At 40.0% G+C, this 27,086-nt stretch overlaps 2 protein-coding genes across 8 annotated transcripts; one reads left to right on the top strand and one right to left on the bottom strand.

The window, feature by feature from the left end:
• Positions 1–605: 605 nt before the first annotated feature.
• On the top strand, positions 606–5,717 carry LOC108892848 (dTDP-D-glucose 4,6-dehydratase). The gene is made up of 12 exons (XM_018690606.2): positions 606–786; positions 1,490–1,556; positions 1,660–1,728; positions 1,817–1,907; positions 2,000–2,148; positions 2,245–2,343; positions 2,471–2,530; positions 2,602–2,645; positions 2,734–2,899; positions 2,996–3,051; positions 3,314–3,411; positions 3,504–5,717. The coding sequence occupies exons 1-12, from the start codon at positions 740–742 to the stop codon at positions 3,596–3,598; spliced, it is 1,041 nt and encodes a 346-aa protein (XP_018546122.1). The 5' UTR covers positions 606–739; the 3' UTR covers positions 3,599–5,717.
• ddx3xb (DEAD-box helicase 3 X-linked b) lies at positions 2,198–25,187 on the bottom strand. 7 transcript variants are annotated; one of them, XM_018690568.2, is made up of 21 exons: positions 24,829–25,187; positions 23,171–23,222; positions 22,478–22,525; positions 21,988–22,047; positions 20,854–21,057; positions 20,003–20,105; positions 19,700–19,816; positions 18,925–19,024; positions 18,705–18,840; positions 18,473–18,570; positions 17,467–17,565; positions 17,208–17,368; positions 16,896–17,040; positions 16,503–16,647; positions 15,781–15,831; positions 14,486–14,667; positions 14,205–14,322; positions 13,965–14,118; positions 13,724–13,848; positions 13,411–13,477; positions 2,198–2,324 (listed from the first exon to the last, which is right to left on the bottom strand). In XM_018690568.2, exons 1-21 carry the CDS (start codon positions 24,871–24,873, stop codon positions 2,318–2,320), a joined length of 2,217 nt encoding a protein of 738 aa, XP_018546084.1. In that variant the 5' UTR covers positions 24,874–25,187; the 3' UTR covers positions 2,198–2,317. The 7 variants fall into 7 exon arrangements, with proteins under 7 accessions (XP_018546084.1, XP_018546082.1, XP_018546083.1 ...); XM_018690566.2 differs by lacking the exon at positions 2,198–2,324 and having other exon boundaries at positions 4,777–13,477; positions 24,829–25,186; XM_018690567.2 differs by lacking the exon at positions 2,198–2,324 and having other exon boundaries at positions 4,777–13,477; positions 21,988–22,044; positions 24,829–25,186.
• Positions 25,188–27,086: the final 1,899 nt, after the last annotated feature.

Genomic DNA, 27,086 nt, shown 5'->3' with positions numbered 1-27,086 from the left:
AGAGTTACAACCGGAAGTTAGGTGTTTCGCCCACAAATAAAAGCGTTAAATGTATTATTTTTCGGGATAAATGGAGCACAAATATTAATGGAGTACAGAATGACACAAAAGATTCTTAAAATACACCACTGTAAATAAAATGTACAATATTTCCCTCTGAAATTAAGTGGAGTAGGTGTACAAAGTGACATAAAATGGACAACGAGTACCTTAAAGTACCTAAAAATTGTACATATGCACAATATTTAAATGTATTTACAGTCTACTACTATTGGTAAGCATACGTAATATTTTAAGCAGTGATGCGTTATCATAGATCAAAGGTGCAAATCAGGGATAATATTAGAAGTAACATTTCGACAAGAAAATTGTACTCTTATTTTGAAAAGGACTTCCGGAAGGTACGTGATTATAATATCACTTGACGTCGTTGCCCATCCCGGTCGGCACCGTTGACAGTTTGATTGATGTGTGATTCACACAATCATAGAGCACTTACATGATCACGTCACACAGAACGACCAACCAGAGAAGAGAAAGCAGTTCTCCTGCGCGAAATACTCCGCCCATTTTCAACGTGTCAACACTGCCGTAAAACAGACCGCTATTGTCGCGCATTAAACAACTAAGCCACTATGTCAAAAAACATAGAGATGTTCCCTGTGCTCTCAGGAAGTTAAACAGTAGGCACCATGACTGAGTAAATGTGAACATTACATGACATTAGCTAGAACAGAGGATGGACTTTAACAGGACTGTTCTGGTGACTGGAGGCTCTGGCTTCATGTGAGTTTATATAATGTCACTTCAGATTCACGAGAAAGATTTTTAATGCTAATAGTAGCTTCATAGAGCAACAAAATCTGACCTGTGTCATCAATATACTATATTCGATTAATATTAGAGCTGTATTAACATGAATGAGCAGCTTATTCTACATGTTTTATACGATGCTGGGTGGTTTAATTTACTGTATTTAATGTTCTCATTGTGCAGATTTTGAGCTAATACACCTGTCAATAAAACTTTCTGGTGTGTGAGATTTTTGTGGTAATTATTATGGCATACATATGTTATAAGCAAAGTAACTGTAGTATACAGAAGCAGTACATTAATACAGTACTACAGTAAAAACACATGCAACTTATAGATTCACTGATTAATGGTTGAAATACCCCTTTAATTTAGCTACAGCTACTGTAACAGGCAAACCTGCAGACACCCAATTAACTCAACTATAGGCCTTTAAGAGAATACAGGCTTACAAATTATAGCATTAGTTCAGTGCATAAAATAAACATGTTGCAGCACCTACTTTAGTTGTGCACATAACGATGCTTAATAGACAGATTTGTGTTCTTCTTTTGTGGCATAAACAACAGAGAAATGTGGGACTCACTGCAGAAAACACATAGGACAATGGGAGCACATGTGACTCTTGGAGAAAAGGTGTTTTTCTCATATTTACCATCTCTCTCTCTCTCTCCAGTGGCTCTCATCTTGTTTGTTCACTGGTCAACAGACACCCTGACTGGAGAATTATTAACCTGGATAATGTAAGTCTTCACTTTCTGTGTGTGTGTATGAGTTCACAAATGGATTAAATCATATACAGATGTATGCATTTCAGTGTTGAAATTACTGTCTGATCTTTTTCAGTTGGATTACTGCTGCAGCCGCAGGAGTCTGGAGAGCATTGAGGACAGAGCAAACTACACCTTCATCAGGGTGAGAGCTGCTGTTTTATATTTTACAACTAAAGATGACCTCTGGGATCAGCTGGCTGCTTTATGATAACGACTGCTTTCTTCATCAGGGAGATGTGTGTAACTCCAGGTTGGTGAACCACATTTTCAACACAGAAAACATTGATGTGATCTTCCACCTGGCAGCCAAAACACACGTCGGTGAGCAGCAGTTCACGCTGATGTTAGACTTGTATATTAGGCTGATGTTATGTTTTTTGAAATCCCATGCACTCTGTTGTTTGTTCCCTCAGAGTCGTCATTTGAATCTCCATCTACTTTCCAGCGGGTTAACATCGACGGCACCAGAGTTCTGCTGGGAGCTGCCCATCAGGCCCGACACCAGCCGCAACGTTTCGTCTACGTCAGCACCGATGAAGTGTACGGAGCCAGTCTGGACGAGGTGAGCTGACAGATTGTAGGGTGGATATGTGGAGATTGGGTTTATGGGGCTGTTGGGTCACTTATTGACTTGATACTGGGTGTTTATTCTCTACAGGTGTTTGATGAGAACAGTCCAATGAGACCCTCCAACCCATACTCTGCCACTAAAGCAGCTGCAGAGTACCTGGTCAGATCCTACTGGGACAAATATAAGGTACACGAACACACACACACACACACACACACACAGAGAGAGAGAAAGGGATTTAGTTTGTAAATGATATAAATGTTTTAAATTAAAATATTAGGCAGTTTAATTAATATTCTCTATCTGTTACCAGTTTCCAATCATTATTACCAGGAGCAACAACATCTACGGGCCCAGGCAGTTCACTGAGAAGGTACAAAATCCTGATTTACAACATCTCCAACTGATTTTTCACATAATAACGCAGCACCTTGATCCTTCCAGGTCATTCCGAGGTTTCTCACCCTCTTGCAATCGAACAAGAAATGGTAGGTTTGTTTGACTTTTATTTTGGAAAGGTTTAGTAGCTTTGTTTGACAGAGTAAATGTAATTTCTCTTTCTCTTCTATGCCACAGCACCATCCAGGGTACCCTCCCTAAATCCCGCCATTTCCTGTTTGTCGATGACGCCATCAGTGCCTTCCTGCTGGTTCTGGAGAAAGGGAATGTGGGTGAAATCTATAATGTGGGAACAGGCTGCGAGATTCCCATCATGCAACTGGCCAGGGAGCTTATTAGGATGGTGGGTTTAGGGTCAAGTCAAACATTTAGCGAGACCTAGCAAAATCAGAAAACTCTTAATTAAAAACACTAATTGATTTTTTTTTTTTTTTTTTAGGTCAAGAATGTGCCAGACTCTGAGGTGAACGACTGGCTCGAGTTTGTGCCTGACAGGTGCGTCAAGAAAGTTAAAAATCGAACGTACAAATCTTTTCTGAGTTCAATATTTACCAGGTCTGCAGTGGTACATAATGCTTCCAGGAAATAGCCACATCCCTGTACTCTTGCACAATAACAACAAAAACATTTTTTTTGGTGACTCATAATTATTATTACTGTAGCTAGTAACACAATGATTGACACATCAGAAAGTAAAGATTTTCTATCTAACATCCTCACATAACACGAGACACATCTGAGTCCTGGTCCTCTACAGGCCGCGGGTCGACTTGCGCTACCCCATCAAATGTGACAAGCTGCAGCAGCTGGGCTGGAGAGCTGAGGTGTCCTGGGCTGAAGGCATCAGACAGACTGGTACAGTAACACACACGCCACAGGCCTCAGGACCAGTACATTAAAACCCCAATCTGCAGTACATCAATTCCAGTGTTTTCCATGTGTTACAGTCAAATGGTACCAGGACAACCCAGATTTCTGGTCTGATGTGAGCGAGGATGAAAGACCAAACAGAAGCAAGCTTGAAAACACTCCCAGCAAATAAGTGACCTCAGCTGTGCCCTGCAGCTTGTCTGACAAGCCACCGAGCTGTGACGTTATTCTTAAATTTCACATGATATTTGTGTAGCACAGATGCTGTTATGGCTGATTTACAGCTCAAATAACAACTACTGCTCTGTCATTACTCTCAACTGATGCGACCAACAGGCCCTGAGGTGCCGACCAGCAGGAAGGCAGCGCTTCCCTTCAACCAAAGCAGAGTTTCACCTGGAAATGAATGCACTTTATCTAGATGTTAATGACTGATTCTGCTTATGTTGACAAGTGGTCTTATTTTTATTATGTATGTGGTTTAGATGAGTAAACATACTCTGTGGAGGAGGGTAGAAACCAGAACGCTCCATTAAATAATTAACCAGCATCCAGTTGATTATAAAACACTGAAATCTCAGTGAATCTGGAAAGTATTTCCCGACTGCAACATCTGGGATATAGCAAGTCTGTTTTGGTCCTTGCCTGAGGGGAAACACAGACAGGAACAGGCCAAGGAACAGGAGCAGGGACACCAAAACAAGCACAAATCAAAGACATCAGTCGCTGTCAGGTGTCAAACTGCAGCATCACACTTGAATTTATTCTGGCATTTTTGAAAGACTTCTGGGAGCATATTTCCACAGGGTGTGTTTACTCAAAGTCAGAAGGTAGCTCATCAATCCGGTGACCAAATGTTCTAGTGGTGCAGCTCAGAACAGGGAAGACAGTTACTTGTAGACGTGGTCAAGAAACAGGCTTTCCCCCAGGGGAAGTCTCACAGGTTTCTCCTGTTCATGGCATTAAAGATTATGAAGGAAACCCCTGTTCTGAGTTGTTCCACCTTCTGCCAACATTCAGCATGCGTAGCAAGTTGTAGCAGCTGTACTGTACTGAACTTTACATTTCAGAATTATCTTAAACCTCTTACAGCATTTTGATTAAAGACTTCAGTGTTCTTATAATAAATGGTTAAAAAGGGAACTGCAGCTTAATTTAAAGTCCAGTCCTCTCAGTTGAGTGTGCTTTATACTGTACACATTCCAAATGTTTTTTCACACAATGCTGAAGAATGTGTTTAACTACAAATAAACTTTGTATTTAATAAGTTGGAGGTATCACGCGTTTCTCAAACATCTAAAATCCTACACATATAACACAAAAGAAGAAGAGGCAGATCAAAACACCAGCTACATTTGCAAATCCAAACCTTTATTTGTGGTAAAATCAGAATAGATGCACAGTTTTTTTTCTTCGTGCAGTGCTCCTCTTCGTGCACAACTGCTAAACTAATACATAAAGCAAATACTAACTACCAGGCCGCTGCTGCCGTCTGTCCACATTAAGGGGGATCTGGCCAATCAGTAATGGCAACAACACTTGGTTCTATTTCATTTCAATTCAGTCTCTACACAGGAATCATCCCTAAGTATGATTACACGCTTTTTTGTTTTAAATCTTAGATCACCTAAAGTTAACTGAATTGAAAGTGAAATAAAGCAGCAGTGTTTTGTGCACTTTGTTTCCCAGAGTGCCATTTGTCAGTAACTACAAGAGAGCCATGAAGTTATTGTCGCAACTGTGTGTGTGCACACAAAGGGCTGTAAAATGGGATTATTAACCTGTGTGCCATGGCCTGTCAATGATCATGGCTTTGCTTTGGTTCCATTGCATTCTGGTCCACTGAGGCTACAGTCATGTAACTGCAGTGTCTGTGCTAAGTGGACCAACAGTAGAAATACAACTTACATCATCCTTCACGTGCATGTAATTTGAAGAGTCATGGATCAGCTGCAAGTTGCAATAAAAAAACACAACCCTCATGTTACTCTAATGTAAAAGACAGCAGGATGGATCCTCATTTCTGATTGGCCAGAAGCTCCCCCTGGGACAACATTAACACACCGACGCCTGAAAATATGCAAATCACAACAACATAGCAATAGAACCACAGTTAATTCTGTGTTATGAGGACTTTAAAGGTCGCCACTTGCCAGACATTCACAACAAGGGTATTAACGGGAAGGAAAAGTGTAAAGACTCAAATGAAAAGAAAAAAACAAACAAAAAAAACAACCGACTTGGAGAGAATCTGGACACTTGTTTTTTGTACTGCATGTATTTTTTTTTTTTACAAAATGGTCTTTGATCATATCGTTTTGTTATTTTTATTTTTTTATCCAAACCTTGGCATACGTGGTGGTGTTTGTCTCAAATTCTGTTTGCCAATTAAAAATGGCTGTTTATGGTTGATTATCATTATTGGCAATGGAACCTGTCACACAAACAGGTTTGTGGATCTGATACTGAGTCCAATGTGACTTTAAAGGTAACCCGTGTAGGATGTTTCTCTTAATATGTCACAGTCACATTAACTGTATTACAGCTGTCAGTGCTTCACTGTGCAGCCTCATGCGACACCATGTGCACGTCTTTCTCACTCTGTTGTAAATGACAGAGAAGAGAAGAGCCCTGTTACGGCCATCTGATGTCTTCACTGTTGGATTTACTCAAACTCTGCATCAAAACGAACCTACTCTGTTTCAAGAAAAAGGGAAGGTATTAGATTTTTTATAGCAGCTGATATGACTATATATATTGTGTTAACATGCTAATGATTAGGGAAGGTTGTTCAATTATTACTCAAGTTGATAATTTCCAAAAATTTGGTAGAAAGGTAGAAAAAAGATGTGCACATGGTGTGAGTACCTTTATGCTGGCCTTTATCAGAGAACTGGTGTATTGGGATATTTAGTATTTTAGCACCAGTGACAGTATTGTTATTTTTGGATTTGGATTTTGATTTAGAGTTGTGTGTTTGTTACAGTGACATATCCAAAGAGAAATCCCTACACGTTGCATCTTTAACATTAAAAAGCTCACACTACCCCAGAAAAATAGAAATTTTCACTCATACCAATGACATTCAACATTCAAGTGCCAGTGTTTTTGTTTACTGTCTTTTGGTCAAGTCACTTTGTAAAATATCAACTTTTGTATTAGGCTTATAAAAATAAATATTTCTCAAAAATGCTTGATAAATTACACAAACTAGCAGCGAAAGTAGACTCGAGAACTCTGTGTGCAAACAGCTGAATCCTACAGTTGCTGTTAACTAGAACTCCACCTGGTCCCAAAAAAGAAGCAAAAAGAAAACAAAACAAAAAAAACAAACTGTTCATATCTGGAAGAACCTTTCCATACAACACACATACACACACACACCATACCCTATACTGTAGAGAAACCTATCCTTTTGACAATTGGCTGCACTACACCTCAATCACTCTCACTCACTCATACATACCTCTCGGAGGTTTTGAAGGATGTGTGCTACAGAAGACTTTAGCTGAAAGTTAAACTAAGTAACTGAAGTATTTTCTGTAAAACTTGGTGGGGTTTGAAGTCTTTCTACAACAGAGGGGCCTGCAGGCCGCAGCAATGGGAGCATAGCACCATTAATTGTTCACTGACGATCAAAATACTCCTGCTGGTAAGTTAGTTACCGTAGTGATGCAGAATCCTTTGCCATGGTGACACTGTTGGTGTGTCTGTTGCCATGGTAATGCTGTATTACAGTGTAACCAACTTCACTATCAGCTCCATTAGGGCTGGGTATCACCCTTGACTTTAAGGCATCAAAAGGTTTTGAAAATATTCAAAAACCAGAAACTAAAGTGCTGAGATTTCTAAATGATGAGTTTTCTTTCAGAAATAAAACTGAACATGCTCTACTTCTTATGATTAAGCTGATGGTCCAAACAAATGTCACAGGGGTCATCCATTCATCCATGAACAAAACTGACTGACCTACATTCCCATCCACAGAACCCTACTGCTACTGTGGCTAAAAAGCAAATGACAACAGAACTGACGGATCCATATGACAAAAAGAAGTCAAGATGGATAATTTACCCAGACATGGAACCTTAATGACACAAAATGGCATCTACATTTCCCATCTTTTGCACTAGGAATCCATTTGTCATGTAGCTGAAATGTCTCTGAATCTGTTTGTGCCATCAAATGCACAACAGTGTTTTTTCCTTGTAATCATATCCAAGTTTCCTGTGGTGACTTCCACACACAGCATATCCACTACTCCATTAATGCATTTACTATTGTTTATTTGACAGTTTGGATTTTCCATCTGTACTGAAAAATACCCAGCCCTAACTACCTAAGTTTCAGTCTTTAATGAATCAGTGATTCAGTCACTTCAAGGCACCGTGCACATGTCAGAATCTGAGCTGATTTCACTTGTGCCAGTTTGTGCTTCAATCCAAACGGAGCACAGACAGAAAACAGCCCTAACAAAACTCATGAATCTTGGTGACAGCAAAGTGAAAGCAAGCCACACTTACTGCACTTACTGTAGAAGTTCAGTTGCCCTGGGAGGGGCATTTTGTCAAGGTTGGGTAGGGGTTTGGGGCACAGTGGTAAGTAGGTGCTGCTCCAACACAGTTCAAAAGTAATTACAGCTGATAGATATATCGGTCTTCCCTAGAAAAAGACCTAAATACATTGCATATTTTTGTGCGTACTCTGAACATGACTACTTGACGAGATTGCTATATAAACAAGATGAAAAGTGAGGTAAACTGAAGTTTGACTTTCCACAACTCCCTGCTGTATAACTCACAAATTAAAAATTCCTATCTACACTACCAGCAGTCAACAGTACGCTCAGATATTGTATTAAAACAATTCCTAGCACCTGTATCACTGCATGAGAAATGCTCAGTCATTCCTTCAGTTTTTCATGGTTATTCTATCTGCCCCCTAGTGGCTGTTAGAAGGCACAGCAATGTCAACACACTGACTCAGACTCATTCAAGTGCTTTGCCTCTGACACCGCATGTCCTTCGTAAAGGTATTTCAACATGCTTAGCATTTTTAATAAACACAAGAGACTATACTAGCTGCATACTAAGTTTGTGGTTGGCAACAGCCATGGATTCAAGTAACAAATGTTGTCACTATCCCCTCTCACACAGGGAATATGTAACAGTGTCAGCTGACAGTTCAGTCAAGTGCTAAACTGTTATTCAGTCAATATTCAAAGGCAGACTCCTGATAGCGCCCAAATGTCCCAACAGCTCCAAAACATCAACAATATTGCGATTTGGGGATGCTATTGGCTAATGTAACACAATCAAAGTGTTTATCTTCAAAGGTAAGGTAATGAGTTTTAATTTTCTTCATCATGGAGGCCAGAACTTGAATGTGCATGTTTAAAATTGGACAGTTTTCAACTAACTGCCCACAAGACAGCTGGTTAAGAAAAGTTTGACATGTCAAGGTGTCCCCAAGACTTTAAAAAAAGTGCAACTTAAAGTGTTCTGTTGATGTGTAAAGTGAGTTTTAAACTAAGCAAATCCTTCATAATTGATTGTCATTTGCAATGTTATCATCAACATATCGTCCTGTTACGGAGTTCTATCTTCCTGCTGCATATTAATTCATACTTAACAGTTTTTGTAAGAAATCTAAGATGGATAATGAGATCATGAGAGAAAAATTCTCTGATTGGTTAACAGGTTTGGGACACCTCAAACACAGTTCTGGTCAACAATTTAATTGCTGTTTTAACCAGTGCTCATAGTAGTTTAGCCTTCATTAGTCTGCAAGCTGAACCATAGCAAGAACACAATGCGTTGTGCTACAATAACGATTAACCTGACTGACCACACTTAAACAGTAGCCAAAAGAAAATGCAAACTAAATTTCAGTTTTTGGTTCGTTTGGAAGTTTGACACGGTGGAGCGCGTTGTCTCCTCTCTACTGGTAGCTTATAATAAAACCTGACAATTAACCTTGGACATTTTGTGAGACCACTACAAATTCTGACACAAAAGACTGGTGTCTTTGCACCAAGATGAGTTTTTGGAAAATCTAGTTTGTAAATCTTATATGTGACCTGCTGTCTGCGCGAATTCTCAGTCCTCTAGCATTACTCAGCCTGAAACTCTTTGAGAATGGCGTTAAAGCCTACTAGTTTCCTGAACCTCCCTACAAACTGTACTCTAGGGAAATAGATTTGAAGATTGAGCCGAATACGACTTTGGATCAAAAAGTAGTCTAAAAATCATAGAAGACGGGACAAATCAGAGTTTTAACCTAACTAAAGCCTGGTGTAGAATGGTATTCATTTGCTTGGCATTTTTAACTCCTTGACCAAAAAACAACAACACTTGCATATGTTTTATTGTCTTGGTCCAGCCTTGTCATTTGTCAAAGCCAGTGGGCAATTTGAGGTAAATTAATTCTCCTTATTGGTTTGTGTATGTGCAAACACATGTATTTTCTGTAAAAACCATCTCCAAAAATAAATCTGCTGAGCTTGTTCAAATTGCCCACTGAGCTAAGCCTACCAGACACTGCGTGGTCCAATGTCGAGTGATCAAACGTAATCTTCTACACATCAAGTGTTGTTTCACTTATAATTCACATTCTTTTTCAGTGGAGATTCTTCTCTTTCTGTTTTAAGGAGCTGAGCTATTTACATTTAATCTATACTTTTATATGACTAAGTTATTCATGTAAACAAAACAAATTAAGACCCTGATAAAAACTAACAATTTTCCCCAGCAGGTGGCAACAGAGCATTTTTTTTGGCTTATTTTGCTGCTGACTGACACAGTGGGGGGTTGGACTTCTACCACTGAACCATCCAAATGTACAGTGGAGTTTCTTTTACATGTTCAAACAGGGATGAAACATGGACATCCTGGGTGCAGGTCAACTGCCCCTCGTAGCCTGGTTCCACGGCAAAGCAAAGTAGGGCTAACCAGGTATTAGGCATTGATCACAGAAAATTCATGTGATGTTCTCATGTCTTGTAGCTTTTCACTTCTTTTATGCCACTTGTCCTCTAGCACACTTTATCTGACCTATATCTTGCTGTGCTATGCTGAACTAGGTGTCTTTTTAACATTCCTAGCAGGGCTAAAATGCTGCCAAAGTGCAGCACACACCAGCTATGTTGCATCATTTAACAACCACACAGACATACAGGTGGAGGTAGCAGTCAAGGTACAGTGGCTGTAATGACTCTGATGCTAGTAAAGAAGCATCAGTCAGCGATGGCTTGTGCCAAGATGCCGCTGGTGCGCGGCTTATGTAGAAAACAACAGCTGGAGGGGTTGTGAAGCACATGATATTGCCACTGGTGTGTGTTGCCTTCATAAGCTGGTCTCAGTCTGGATTTAGAACATTTTCTGTGCTTTCTTTGTCGGCTGATATCTTTGGAGAAATTAACAGAGAAGGAAAGAAAATAAAGAGACTCTTATCTGTTCAATGAATAGTAAGCATAGGAATGTAAACACCTGCAGACTTAAGCAGGAACAGAGTAGACATGGTTGGAACTGAGCCTGTTGTCATTTATTCATAGTACAGTAAGACAGGCCAAGGCTAAAATGTGCTCAAGAGGTGTGGCTTTATAACCTCCAGAAGCCCCAGCTGTGCCTGCTGTGAAATGATTTAGGCTAGCTTATCCAGTTCTTTACATTTATCCCTGACCTCAACAGATCATAAAGACCTAACGAATAAACTGGAATGACGTATTTTAGAGAAGACTCTTCATGTAACTCTCCAGGATAGAGTGAGCAAGAAAATTTTGAACTCTTATAGCCTTTTTAGTTGTGTGTCCCCTTGAGAGAAGTTTTTGGCAAACAAGGGTTTCAATGTTTGTGGTGGAAGCAGAGCCAGTTTCCCAAGAGCATGGAGGCACTAAGAGTCAGTTGGACACCCACAGCCACTGATAAAATTTGGTGACCGTAGTTTTCAGCAGCAGCCATGCAGTGGTTGTAATTTTTACATCCCAAAAATGTTGGAGAATTGGTTTGGCATCACTATATGATGTGGTTTAGAGTGCAAGAGATGCAACTTTCTCCAGTACTCTTGCTGTTAGACATGACTATGTTTGCAACCTGCATGGAAACCAGTTTTTTTAATACTGCCACATAAAAATCTGATGTGTAGAAGGATACATAGTGAACCCTTTTAATAATTACTCTAAAATAACTTTAAAGTGGCATCAGACTTTGATGAGGAACATCTCTACTTACAACCACATATCTGAATGGTAAGAGGAGAAGCTACATGACATAGCTGCTGCTGCTCAACTGCACCAAATTCTCTCTCAGCTGCTCTGCTTCTGGCATCAAGTGACCCAACAATTAGTGACAAAATGGTTTTGAGAAACGCAAACTCAAGCTCAGACCAGAGCTATAGATGTGACAAACAGGTCAATGAGTAGGACTCGGTTTCCCAAAAGCATAAAACCACTGCTATCATCTCTGTTAACAGCCTAGTAAAGCAAACAGGTCTGTTTTCATTATTAATACAACTTCCTCTTTTGAATAAGACAAAGGTAGTGTTTTAACCCATTTCAGTGGCTTTGGATGAGGGTGTATTTAAAAAAAATTGAAATATAGTCACAGTGGTAATATGCTGTTGGGAATCAGCTCATCAGAGACCATCTGATGAATTTGAACTCCAATAGACAGATAAGGAACAGAGTTGAGGTTCCCCATCACAGTTTTTGTTTAGGTTTTTTTTTGCCAAGGTTTGATTTAGTTCAAGCCTAGTTTGTTTCCTTCCAAATAGAAATAAAGAAAAACATGTTTGAACCCATACATGACATTAAATACACATTTTTTTTGTCACAGTTGGCCAATACTTATAGCCACTTACGTATTATGGCAATAAAAACAACGGAAATAAGAGACAAAGTTCAAATTCTGAAAGGCACAGTACAGAAACAAATGATTCTCCATTATGTTTTGTTTCAAACAAAGAAATGTTTGTAGTTGTGATATCAACAACCACAAGTCCTAAGACTCTGTTTGCTGGCATCATTGCTAATAGGCAACGTCTGCCAGCGTCCCAGCCTCTTGTCTCTTCTGTCTGTCAGACGTCTTTCTCAAACTTCGGTAAATCAATATTTCAGTATGCTTTAAAAAAAGGTGAAAAAAAAACATTTTGTCGTTTCTGTGGCCCCTTTTAAGAATCTGTCATGTAAGTTGAAGGAGACCTCAGCCAGTTCCCATTTTTGAATTTATATGCAGACATAACTTTGCTCAGATCTGACGTCTTGCCTATCTCTGCGCTATATTTTAGAAAAGTTTTCGGCCGGTGATTTACAACATGGCCATGCGTTACATACAAAGATGACATGTGAAGGTACACAGGAAGCCTGGCTGGCTTTGGGTGAACACAGACAAAAACACAATGAAGCCAAAACTCAAATCTAATGGGAAAAAATAGGTATCCCCTGGTCTTCTACAGCTGTTTGGGAGAAGTCTGCACACTGTAAATCTTACAGGTGCATCTACCTTGGGGGGTTAAAAGAACACCTGGACCTTAAATTTAATTGGTTATTTTTCTTCAGACATGTCACAAAGGGCAAATAGTTTAAAAAGTTCTCACTAAAACCAAAGGATGTTGCTAGCTGGAAGTAAACCTGTGGCAAGTTTTAAGAAAATAACCAACTAAAATTGAAGAATCCTTTTAAACTGTTGCCCATTTTAAGAGGCGAGATTTATCAGGAATTATGAAATAAAAAAAGGGAACTATAAAGACGAAGGTGGAGATGGAAAGGACCAGAAAAATCTAAAGAGGAATTAAAAGATCTTAGCGCATAGGGATGGAAGGAGGGCTATATAAACGAGTATAAATAGTTCAATAACATGCACATGGGCTCTTGAGGGTTAATGGAGGGGTGGAGACAGATGGAGTGCAGACAACAGTGTGGGAAAAGGAGGGAGGATGAGTGAGAAGAAGAAAGAGGGGGAGGAGGAAGGAGGAACCTAGTTGCCCCACCAGTCAACTTGAGAGTGTGAGTAGTTTCCTCCGTAGCCGTCACTGGTGTAGAAGTTACCAAAACCACCTGAGGGGGAAGAAACAGAAGAGAAAGTTAACAAATTAAAGGTGTTTCCAATGAACAGTAATTAGGTTAGAACTCAAATAAGGTTATCAAAAATCTCAACATCTTAAGTCCTTGATTTGGTCTGTGATAACCAATTTATCATTTTCTCAAGCAGTTCTAGAAAATTCTTGGCACAAGAAGAATGACAATATATAGAGCATAAAAACATTAAAAACAGTAGTTATATCTCAAAGACTAGATTCTCACCTCCTCCGAAGCCACGGTTTCCTCCATGTCCTGCCTGGCTGCGACTTCCACGTCCTCCAAACCCTCCAGTGTTGGCTCCAGCGGCCGTCTGGCGATAATCACGTGCTCCAAAACCTCCAGAAAACCTGGTGGTGAAATCAAATACATTATCTGCAACAAATACACACTGACAAACTTCACTGCATTTACACAAGAAATGTATGAGTTTAGCCCTTTAAACGACATTTATATTCAGGACAACCTCTTAGAGCGTCCTCTGTTGCTGCTCTTGTGCTGGTGTTCATAGGCCAGGCTCTCAAGCCATGAGGGAACTTCCTGTTTGGCCTCTACTAGGATGTCCAGCAGGTCTTTAGTGATGTTACCGTTCTTATCATTGAAGAACGATGTGGCCAGTCCTACATGTAAGAAAACAATGTTACAGTAACAGTAACATGTAACACATATCATGGGGTGCTTCCTCTGACATTAGCTGTAGTCTTACCCAGGTTTCCGACTCGTCCTGTACGTCCAATACGGTGGACATACTCCTCTATGTCGCTGGGCAGGTCAAAGTTAATAACATGTTTCACATTGGAGATGTCCAGACCCCGAGCTGCTACCTGAGTACATAAGACAAGAGCAGAAATAATATCAATATTCGATCAATATTTTCTGCTAATGTTGTGTATAACAAACAACGTTACAGTAAGTTTACCTATTTTCACAAGGATATATCTGATTATAATATGATCAGAGTTTGAGCCAGATTTTATTTGTACTGACCGCTGTGGCAACCAGAATGGGGCATTTTCCTGATCTGAACTGGTTCAGGGCCTCCTCTCTGTCTCTCTGGGAGCGGTCGCCATGGATACTGGTGCAGGCGTAGCCCTCCCGATACAAGAAGTCCTCCAAGGCGTCTGCACCTTTCTTGGTCTCCACAAAAACCAGAGTCAACGAGTCCTTACCTGGTCAACCGAGAAAAAAGACACCTGAGGTTAAATATTAAAAGGTGAGCGGATAATCATGGTGCAGCAACACAAACAGCTGATTTTAAGTTGCTGAGAATGAAGAAGCTGCAGGGTTTTTCAGTGTTCAAACCTCAGATTCTGAACATTGCAATGCTATAACCATGGAAAAAATGGACATGAGAAAAACAAGTGCCAACATTCTATTACACTACACGTGGATGTGACTTGCGACTAATAGATTGTGGCACCGTGGATAACATTGTTATTGTGTATCGGTAAAAGAACCTGAAAGAACAAGAAATCAAATTTTATACTCAACAAAATACTGATGTCAGCTTGTAAGCAGCTTAGTGACACAGCAGTTTGACACAATTTGAAGTGATACAATCTGAAGTTTTTGACACAGAAGTCACAATATTTTTTTAGAGAGCTTAAACTTGTGTTATTATCAGGGAAATAAAACACCTGAAAGAATCATTATAATGACAATCTTGGAATGTAAATGTATATGTCTACTGGTAAGGCTGTTTCAGTCTGTGATATGATACATACATCTTAATAACATGCACCTGAAAATAGTTAATTGTTCATACAATAATGTTTTTCTATGAACAGAACGGTGCAACAGGCAGCAGGGGGTGCAGCGTGAATAAAAATGAAAAATAACCACAAGAATAAATAACTAACAGCATCAGCAGCACTGTGACTAGAGCCACTGATGGACAGAGTTTGGTCAAATGTTTTTCTAAATGCTCCTGTCCCAGTGACGTTACCAAATGATTATAGAGTGGCCCACATTTATCCACATTTCTATCTACTTCTTAGCTGTTGAAACTACAGCATAACCAGACTCTCTCCATCGAGGCTTTGGGTCTGACATGGGGACACCACAGCAACATACTGTACATAGAGATGCCAAAAAAACTCTTGAAAACACAACAGACATGTTTGGTTTAAGCTGAGCAAACTTGACCCATGAAATGGTGCACAGAACCAAAAATAACAGACTAAACACAGGAGTCTCCACCGACTGAGAAGAATATTAAAGGCAAGCAAAATTATTTAAAAATATGGAATGACAAATACAGGTTTCTTGATTGAGGATCTTACCAGGTTTCTCTATGTTGTCTCCAGTATTGTCCTGTACCTCGCTGGGGATGACTTGGGATAAAACCACACCAAACCACCAACATGTAAACTGAACCGAATCACCAGCAGAAAACCAACTCTGTATGTTTAATGTTCCTGATGGACCAGAGGTTTACCACTAAAAGAAAAGGCTTATTTTCCAAACCATGAATGTGACTTTAAATGAGTTTTTACTGTAAACTGAAGGAAGGGAAAATATTTGTTGAATCCCTCAGGGTAGGAGGAACATGTCCTCTAATAGAACATTCTCACCATTGACTTCCTCAGGCCAAGAGAAATTATAATTGGATGAAATGTCATCTATAAACCCTGCTGGATATTTCTTGCTCAAGGCCTCTTGCTGAGACAGAAAATATCGACAGACTTTATCTGTGTTTTCCTGTGTTTACGAAGATGCTACCTGGTTTAAATGTTTTCAAACTAAACATAACTATGTGAAAACTCTGAGCTTTTCAAAATGTTTCCAAATGGTTGACAGACAAGGTGCGTTGATGGGCATTACGTTGAGCTAAACATGAGACACATAGTAATGTACTGGCTGAGATGTGAGGACGACAATATGACGATGGCAAAAGGACAGGGGAAATAAAACTGCGCTGTGTGTATGTATGTGTGTGTGTGTGTGTGTGTTTGTAACTCGACACAGACACACCTTATGAGTTGTTGCTACATGATTGTCTCACCTGTAGCGCTGAGCAAGTCCAGGAGGAAGGACCTCTTATCACTCTCCTCCACCCACACCACTTTCTGAGTGATGTTCTCTGACGTGGAACCAACTCGGCCCACCGCCAGGAAGATGTACTCCTCCAGGAAATCCCTGGCCAGGATCTGAAGGGGAAGCAGACGACTGTACTTATTAACAGATTCTTGGCACTGAGTTGGCAAAAAGTGCAGCCGTTGTACTGTTTCCAATTCAGATTCCATTGATCCTAACATAAGTCTTGTTTCACTGGAGAGGAAAATCTACTTTTCTCTTTTAGTAAAAGCAATTTTTTACCAATAAGTCCCAGGAACTATGGAACCAGAGGAACTAATTTAAGGAGCTAAACTATTAACTGGAGTCACTGCAAACACACCTGGATCTCTTTAGGAAAGGTGGCGCTGAACATCATGGTTTGTCGGATGCCTTTATGTGGCATGGTGTCTTGTTCGACGATGCGTCTAATCTGCGGTTCAAAGCCCATGTCCAACATACGATCTGCCTCATCCAGAACCAGGTAGCTGAGGTGATGGAGACACAGAGAGGAAGAGGAAGAATAAATCTGACAATCTCATCTTTATAAAATACAATTACATACAATATTTCTCATTCCAAAAGACTGATGATACTATAAAACTGAAACAGTCAATGAAAAATCATCCATCACTCCCTCCTGTCCGTGTCTTACTTGCAGTAGTCCAGTCCAATCTTTCCTCTCTCCATCATGTCCACCAGTCTTCCTGGTGTAGCCACCAGCAGGTGGCAGCCTCTCTCCAGGTCTCTGATCTGCTGGCCAATATCTGCTCCTCCGTACACGACACAGGGACGCACTCTGGACCGGTAGGAAAACTAGAAATAAAACAAGAAGGATGAAGAAATGCATGAGTAAATGCTATCAGTCATCAGGGGAAGGTTTCAAGTTAATGTGTGTGAATGTTTGTATATACCTTCCTGGCTTCATCATATATCTGCAATGCCAGTTCTCTGGTTGGAGCCAGTACCAGAGAGATGGGGTACTGCTTACGACGCCCATATTTCCCATTCTCCTGTAATACAACAACACCACAAGGTAGAAGATTAGTTCAAGAATTCACAGGATGGAGCTGATGTTTTCAGGGGTCTCACTCAAATATGACCTTTGAATTTTATACGTTTGGTCACCATTTGTCAGGACTGACTCGTACAGTGGCTTCAAACCTGGAGGATGGCACCCATAGAGACTGTCACAAGATACATTTTAGGAGGTGCAAGAGTACTAATAAGATAAGAAAGGTTGAAAGGGTTGAAAGATTGCTGCAGGAACTACTCAAAACTCACTGATACATGCATCTGGTGACAAGGAAAAAAAATCTGCTTTGACCTTGTCAGTTTAATTACTTTTGATCTGTTGAATATTCATTATATCTTCCCCCCAACAATCTTAGACATAAGGACGTCCCAATCAAGTATCTTTGCTGCACAGTGCTCATTTCACCCAGATTAGATTTGCATTTAAATCAGTGAAGCTACTTAGTATATTTAACAGATGATTTAAGACAAAATACCCTTAATCACAGCTTCCCTCTTAACAGTTTAGTATATTTCTGCAGGGCAGCAACTCTGAAACAGACGGGAACTGACTGTTCTTTGAGTATAAAGAGGTTCTTCTCCTTGTCAGGGACTGAAAATGACAGCTGCTGTTTGTTTGTGGTTCACAGACTAAAAATGTGTGTAAGAAAACGGCCCTATGAGAAGAGAGAGAGAGGGAGCTACTTACTGTCTTGTGTAGCTTTGTTCTGTGTAATGACTACTATTATTTACCAGCTCCAGCTGTCTAAACGATATGTAATGTTGTTGTTGTTTGACTGGTGTATACACTATAAAACTACTTATCTAACCTAAAAAATGTACACTTTCTTCATGGCACATTACAGTTAAAGTGCCTTTATTTAGGGGCTTAGATTTGTTGTTTACCTGTCCAGAGGCTTTAGCTGCATTAAGGGCTTCTCCTGGTCCATCAGTGTAGATCTGGCTGAGAATGGGCAGCAGGAACGCTGCAGTCTTTCCAGAGCCTGCAGACACAAAGTCAGCCATGTCCATCATCTTGTCCATTCACAGCATTATCTCAAGAATCTAACATCAATATGTTGCTGTGTGTTGTTTCTGGAGATGTGATGTACTGTATGTACATGTGAGTATGTTCTACCTGTCTGTGCACAGGCCATGAGGTCTCTCTTTGCCTTGACAATAGGAATGGCATATTTCTGGACAGGGGTTGGTCTGGTGTAGCGACTCAGAGCGATGTTACCCATGACGATCTCACCCATGTCCACATCTTGGAACTACACAAGCAAAAATACAAATATTTATAAAAAGAGCAATCATCCTGCAGATGATATATGATACTGTTAACATCAGTAGCTTACACTCTCAATGTGGTGAGGGCAGTTCTGTCCTGTGGCCTCAACAGGAATGTCATCGTATTTCTCAAAGTTAATCCCAGTGTTGCTGCCGGAGAACAACTCACTGCAGAGGGGCAAAAAAAGTGCAGGTTAGTCCCATGTTCAGAATTAATTTTATGCAGTGTGATGATGTGCAATAATTCACATGAAAAAATAAGCTAATTAAATTAAACTTCATGACTAACATGTGACATTTGTCTGGACACAGCTCATGCTCCAGGAGACTCACTCATTCTGAGTTATTTGACAGCATCATTTTGATAACTGTCATATTCTGTAAGGCTTTCAGAAGCCTAAAAGACATAACTTCACTGATGACTCATATTTTTTCATATTAATGAAACTGTTAAAATGCACAATTTCCATTTCTTAAAAGACTAAATTACAGTTCAGTGACAGTTCTTATGTGTTTAATTGACAAATCTCGTTCAAAGAGACCACGAATAATTGTTTCTCATGTCTGTTTCCTGAATTTAACTTTTTATTGAGTTTTTCTATAGTGCAAGATAAAAAGTCAATCACAGAATTGTCTATTCATTGTAAAATCTATTCAGTCACTTTGTGAACATCCAGGACAAAACTGATACCAAAAATTCTTTTCTCTCTTCCAATGATAACCCATCAAAGTCTGAAATGTCTACTTTGTGCTGGTGATGATGAAAACTCAGCTACACTCACACGCAAAGGTTATTAAATTACCCAACTTTTGTCTATCTGGACAGCAAAACCACAGACTCACTGTTCAAGGCGTTCATTACGTGGAGTTGGTTTGGACCAGTCTCCATCGTCTCTGGACTCCTCGACCCAGCGGCTGTTTCCCCCTCCTCCTCCACCACCAAACCCACCGTGATCGAACCTGACAGGGATGATACAAGATGCTCAAGTTTAATGTTCAGAGGTGAACTTTCTGCTTTCATTGTGAACTTCTTTCTTCTTCTTTCTATGGCACTTTAACCTGAAGTTGTTTCAGTACAATGACAAAATAACAAAGAAGTCTTTTATTAGAAGTTATTCAATCTGTCTCTGCGTCTCATGTTCTTACCTCCCTCTATTAGCGTTGCCTCTGTCATTGAAGAATGCAGACTTCCCTCGGTTGTTGCCAAAACTGCTATAGGCGTCTTTGGCCGTGTTCCAGCCGCCTGTGTCTGACAGAAGAATGTGTGCATGAGAAGACAGCTTCATACATTCAGTATTATTAGAACAGTGTTCAGCAGGGAGCAGAAATGACTAAAACTGGTCTTTGGATTGAAATATAGGCAGCGTTTACTGTGAAACTGTGAAATGTGATGCATTTCTGTCAGAGAACAGAGTTTTCCTTTTTAGATTTTCATGTCCACAAAGTCTCATATTCACTGTCACAGCAGCTCTACAAAGCATCACCAGTGGCGTTTCATCTTCCCTTTGGTTCTAGTTTTGGATAAACAATAAAAGTGTCTGCACGGCCGCCATCCCTCCCAGAACCCATCCCTACCTGTCTACAAGAATCAACTCAACATATTTTAAGGTTATTTTTAAGGTTTTTTCTTCATATTTTGACTCAATTGCTAATTCAATGGTGCTTGCATTATAGAGTCTACATAAGTGTTTGTTTAGATGTTTTCCTTTTGGGAAAAAAATAATGTGCACTTACATTCACACACTTGTGTCTCACAGTCACACTAATCAGAGAACTGTGACATTGACTGAAATCTATCTGGGACAATGTAAATCCAAGCATAAAAGACATACATAGATCTAGAGAACACGGAGGAGGCCATACAGGGAAGAGAGAAAATACCTAACAAACATTTTGCTTGTAGCTGACAAGAAAGCTCTGACAGGGGATTAGTGTAAAGCTGATCCTTTTTCAGGAGATATATTTAATTGAAAAGTTACCCTATTTTTAAATCCCACCTTTATTTTCGTAGCCACCAAATCCCATTGGCTGTGCTGGGTTGATGGGGTTAAAGGATCCTCCCCTGTTGCCGCGGTAACCACCTCCCCCAACGCCACCTCGGCCCCGCTCCATGCGAGGCGGGCCCCGGTTAAATGAGTTGCCGGTCATCCGGTTGTCATGGTAGCCGTTGACAAAGTTGTTGCGCCCCCCGTCCCAACCGTCTGCAGAGGGAGAGAGGACAGTAAATGATCCCAGTATCAGAGAGCAGCACATCTGCAGGACTATTACTCATCACTGCTGTTAGAGTCAGAGTGTGGATACTGTTTCAGTCCTCGTTGACACCAAATAACAGGCTGATCAACATCACAGGATCTTTTAATACATAAAAAATACAATCTTGATGAACTGTTTTCACTGCAAAGTTACAAAACGACAACAACATTTAAAAGCAGGCTGCAGATAGTGTTTCACAGGCTCTGTTTACACACAGTGAACAAATATTTAACTGCCAGGATGCTGGAAGAGTTTTGTAAAGTTTTCCATGTACAGCAAACAAATATATTGGGATTACTGCTTACTATGGGTGTTAGAAGGTGTAAACATTATTTTAAAAAGCTGGCCGATAAGCATTTGCCACTTTTCAGATATTTGGTATACATCAAATTGTTGACTTTTCGTCATGTTTTCAGAAATGCAACTGATGTAATAAGCCAACTTCTACTCCCCTGTGACTCAGTCATCTCTTCAACACAATTAAGTGTTTGTCAGTGGCATATTTAATGGCTTTATGTCATTAGATAAATGCTTGACTGTAAAAAATTATTTGAACAAGGGTCTTTGGTGAACTCTGCCTCTGCTTACACACTTAGATAACAGGATGTTCCCACCCTGCTGTTCACTGTGAAGTCACATCAGTAGGATACCACTTTAAAAATGAGTAAACTTTATTCTGAAAATCAAAAGTTGTATTTCTGCCCCTGGAGCTATTAAAGCTCTGACCCACTGTTAATTTAATACCTGCTTGCTCTAACTGTTTTCAGTAAGGCTGCTTGTCTTTTAACCATGCTTTGGCTGCTGCTGGTCATTTGCCACCACACACTGCACACAGCTAAATGATTCTGAGTTTGGTAGAGGTTCAGAGAGGAACTTACAGTTGGCTGGAGGTGCGATGGTGTAGCCACCTTGTCGACCAGCAGCAAAGGCATTTCCTGCTGGACGGGAAGAAAGTGTTTCAGTTGTGATTTTTTATCAGTAACAGATACAGTTAATAAAGGTGCCTTGTGGAGTTTTTGACCACTAGCAGCATTATAGAGCAACATACAAAGCCATGTTTTTGCTCACATCCTGCCACTGGTTTCACACTATTCCACTAATCAACAGTTTGTGACAGTGAAGTGGAAATAAACATAGCATTGTGCTGACAAAGACAGGGAAGAAGAGTGGAGACTAGGAGACTGGGATGAAACAGTGCACGATTTTGAATGTACACAAAATGAGCTTTGCAAATGTTTTGTAAGGAAGGTAATACAGGGATTCACAGAATTAATTTTAGGGGAATAAAACTAAAAGGAAACATGAGTTTGCTTGTTTTTTTGTTTACAGGAAAACTCCACAGGACAGCTTTAATTTGACCCCACTCACCATTTTTGGAAGCGTCTTTGTTCCGTAAATGTGGAGGAATGTATCGCCCTGTAGAGAGAGGCAACATCAGTTTCCTTCCTTAGAGCTCTGAGAATCTTAATGTGTGATAATATAAAATCTAAATAAAGACACAAAGCCACCAAAACCACTGTGATTCTGACTGACTGTGGTAACTACAGGTTGCTGCCATGTGTTTACACAAAGTGGACAATACAAAATGAAAAAGCACAAGAAATTACTGTTCTTGTTAAGAAATCTGAGATGCACTGAAAACATGCATTTTCATTTGGCCCCCGTTCTCCCAAAAATACCCTGCCTTCAGTGATCTATTGTGCAACTGCAGCAAGGCAGAAAGGAAATCCAACATACATTTCCAAAGTCATCATCTAATCTTGCTTCAAAAATTTAAACTGCACTGGACTGAAATGGTCAGTCAATGGATCGATTTTTATTTTTAAAAGAATCCCAGTTCTCCCAGTAGAAAATCTTCCCCCAACTTTCCTGTCTTTCCAAATGTGTTCTCTTTGAAGCATGCCGTCTTAATGCTGTCTTAATGATATCTCCACCTTTGTTACCATGTTTTTTATTTGTGGAGGTAAAATGTTCATGTTTATGAGTGTGTGTTCACATTAGTTAGTGAGAGAAAATGAAAAGTTGTAAGACTTAGAGCAAAAAAAGATTTTGACTCCTTACTGCTATTGCCTCCACCTTGTCCGTCTGCTGCACTCAAGTCTAGGACAGCGAGCTGGAAAAAAGAGACAAACAGTCAGAAAAACATAGACTCATAGAGTCAATTTCTGTTGAACAAACTCTCTTGCCTTATTCTTCAACCATCTAGACACCTCAAGCTCAAAATTTTGCTGAACTGCAGCAACATCCCTGTTAATTAGACATTCATTCTCTTTCAATCATTATTATTAATATTTTTTTTATTTCTGCAAATTTCCATTGCTTCCATACTGGATTTTTCCCACTGCAAATCAAAAATGAACATAAAAACAGATGGGTGGAAACTCACTTAATGTGACTTGAAATGAGAGCTTACTGAATCATGGCCCACACGGTCATGTATATAAAATGCTGGGAACTCTAATACAGATCACCAAACTGCACTGTAAAAGGTTTTGTTGAAGGCAAATGTCAATATACAAGCAGGGAGCAGAAAGTGTCTAGATTTAAAGGAAAAGGACACAAAAATGGATCTGACTTTTTTCAGACAACTGCACACCTATTTTGAAAAATATTTTAATTCCAACATGCAGAAATCCTATTATGATCTGTCAGTAAACTGCACACAACTAAAACCGATCTGAGACACTTTACAACAGAGGACAGCAAAGTGATGAGATGCAAAAGATTTCATGTTGGTGCATCCAGCTTCTGTTGAGGAAACAACTTTGAATTTTATGCTTTCACCTCCAGGAACTGAATTTAGGTCTTAGGATGGAATTCTCCTCTGCATTGTAGCAGTGATGAACAAGGCTCATAATATGAACTAATTTCTGCATAAAAACAAAGCAAGTGCGGCTTTTTTTTTGCAACCTAACTGAAACAGAGGATGTATAATTTGTTTAAATTAGGTCAGCGTTGTGCATCCAACTCCCTCATATGCATTTTAGCAGTTAGACCTTTGCAAAATATCAATTGAGAACATTAAGTACTTTTCTGTTGCCATCCAACTGTCTGAGCAGTCAGACACAGATGGACTACGTTGCTGGTGACGCAGATAAAATGAGCATTTTTTTTTTAAGCGGGACGCAATCAAGACCAGCATGAAAACTGTGCAACACTGCGTATAAACATAAAGCCGGTGGGCTAAACTGTCAAACGCCGCATTGTTTGTGAATCAGTCCCGCTAGCTCCATCCCCGCATACCTCCATTTTATTATTGTATCAAGCTGCACGACAAACGCAGTGAACATAATAGTTGAAGGGTGCGCTTCATATGATTACGCAGGAGGCCCGACGGAACCTCTCGTACGTCATTTGTTATTAATCTCTCCGTTACGATTACAAGCTTGTCCGTCGTGTAAGATGGCTATCACGTATACCAGCGACACTACAAGTCTTTTAAATCATGTGGGCAACACTTAACTGTAGCAATGTGTGGCAATAATTCAACAGCAAGGTGGCAGAACACCAAATTGTTTTCGACACCGTATGGCCCGTTCCCCGCTCCGCAGCCACTTTCAGTCACGCGAGTGCGGAATTGAAACGCACCCAACGCCAGCTAGCAGGATAGCATCTGGTTAGCGGTGTTTTTATGCTAGCCGGCAAGCTAATATTTATCCCTGACGTTATAACACTTTATCAACTGACGCTGCAAGACACATTAAACTGACGCGGCTTACCTGCTGCTCTAGACCGTGGGCATTTTCGACGGCCACATGACTCATAACTATAGAATATGGAGGAAAAATGATGTCGTTGAAAAAAGGACCTCTTTGTTTGCCGGGTTTGATGTAATGTTATTTTCTCCTTTGCCTCTGCCCTGTTTCTGTGGTTACGACAGATGACAGTTATTTCATTGGCTTACAACAGTTACACGTAACTTTACAAAATGCTATTGTTGAATTCAACGTGATGATAAATTCCTGTATTTTAGCTGCAAGGATGGCACTTCATGCAAACTCAGCTGATGTCGGTTTGTTCTCTAGCTGAAGCTGAGGTGAAGCCGTCATGTATACGTCAAACCAGCCTGAATAAAACAGACACACACATCCGGTCACGCCAAAATAAAAGCCCTTCAACAAACATTAGTCAATGTAATACATTGCTTGATGATGTACTAAATCTAACATAAACTATATGATGGAATTAATCTAACTAAAGCGCATTTCCTGGTTGGCCATAATTAGGTAGCGAGTCTTTAAAGTTAAAAAATATTCCAAACTTTAATTTTAAGTCCAACTCAATACCTTTACTTCCGGACCACCGTCGGCTAACGCTAGCTAACTTGATCGATTTATCTAAAATTAATCCGGACACCGCGAGACTTTAATGACGATTTGTCGCGATATTCTTATGTGTCCCAGTGGGGCACAGTGCAGATTATCACTTGTGTATTCATTTTAGTTCCATTACTTTTTAAAATACCTATAAAGAAACATATAATATGAGAATTCACACATTTATCATTGTTTGCTGTAGGGGAAAAAGGTGATAGTGAATATGATGTGATGCCAAAAGTATCTCCATCCTCTATTGGTGGCCACCAAGTATTTAAACAACAGTGACAAGTTAGTAACAAAGTTACTAATTATCACAATCAGCAGAGCCACATTAATTAACAACAGGAGACATTTTAGAGGATTTAAGTGGGGAAATTTGAAACTGTAGTAATATCCCAGATGGTGGTGAAGATGAGCTGAACACATGGCTACCATCTGCACAGAGCTTTTATGGGCTAAAAAACAGTTTCAGAAGATATACTTTAAGAAACTAAAATCTGGCTCAGTCTTGACAGTGCACAGTTTATTAGACAGCATCCTATGCAGCTCAGTCAGTAACTTATAAAAGCTGGAAATCATATTTCACACCCAGCTGCAAAACAGCTTTGCATCCAGGTCTTATTTTAGTCAGAAATTCACTCCCAAGAAATGAATATAAAACGAGGGAGGGAGAGTGCAAGTTGAAAATTGTTTAGCTTTGGGAAACTTTTACATCCTCAATGCCACAAAATTCACCTTAACACTTCACACTAAATTGACAAACCCACCTCTTCAGGATTGTGACTGAACGTTGCAGACAACGTACAAGTGATTATATTTTCCCTTCATCTCTAGTTTTCTCCTTCCATGGATGATTTGCCTGCAATTTTGCTTTGCCAGTTTAACATTTGATTTGCACTTTTACCTGGCTCTCCTGCTGTTATTTGTTTCCTCTCTATTCTTTTGTGACCTTTGGTTGGTTGGTCTGTGTGTGCTAACTGTCTCATTCCTTTGCTGTACCTGTATGTCATTTTATTTTGAAAGTGTTACTCTATTTCTCACAAAGGACCCTGAAAGACTATTGCTGCCTGGTTAGACATGACAGTCACCTGTCCCTGCACACAGTGGTGCTAATACAGCGCACTGTAACCTTTCTTTCACTGGCCTTGCTTGTGTGTGTTTTGGTGTTAATGCATATGGGTGTTTTGCTCCCCTGATGCTCGATGCTTTGGCCTTTACTTGTCTGGTTGGACTTTCCAAACTTGTATCACGAAACATGTTGGTGATTTAACAGGTGTTTAACAGTAATCTGTGCCAAGTGTTGATTTGTGTTCACCAATGAATGCATCATGCTCTTTTCACACTCCTCTAGTGTGTGAATGGGAACTCCCTGTTCATGTCAGGTCGTCAGAGGGACCTCCACGGGGCTTGAAGCAACACTTCCTACTTGTGGTGGAAATGAGTAATGACAGTTTCCACTCTTGCTTCACTTTGCCCTTACTTTTGTATTATTTATATATAGGCTGTTATATAGTATCCTTTCAAACCCACACAGCACTTTTCACACCCATACTGCACCAAACATCAGTTACTTTATACAAGATGTCAAATTCTTAGTAGAATTACATGGTGTCAATTTACTTGTAAACAACACAGACAGGAAACAGGTCAAATCTGAG

This window comes from Lates calcarifer, linkage group LG7_2 (assembly GCF_001640805.2).
Source record: "Lates calcarifer isolate ASB-BC8 linkage group LG7_2, TLL_Latcal_v3, whole genome shotgun sequence".
NCBI lineage: Eukaryota > Metazoa > Chordata > Actinopteri > Centropomidae > Lates > Lates calcarifer.
This window is presented reverse-complemented; position numbering and strand designations above follow the sequence as displayed.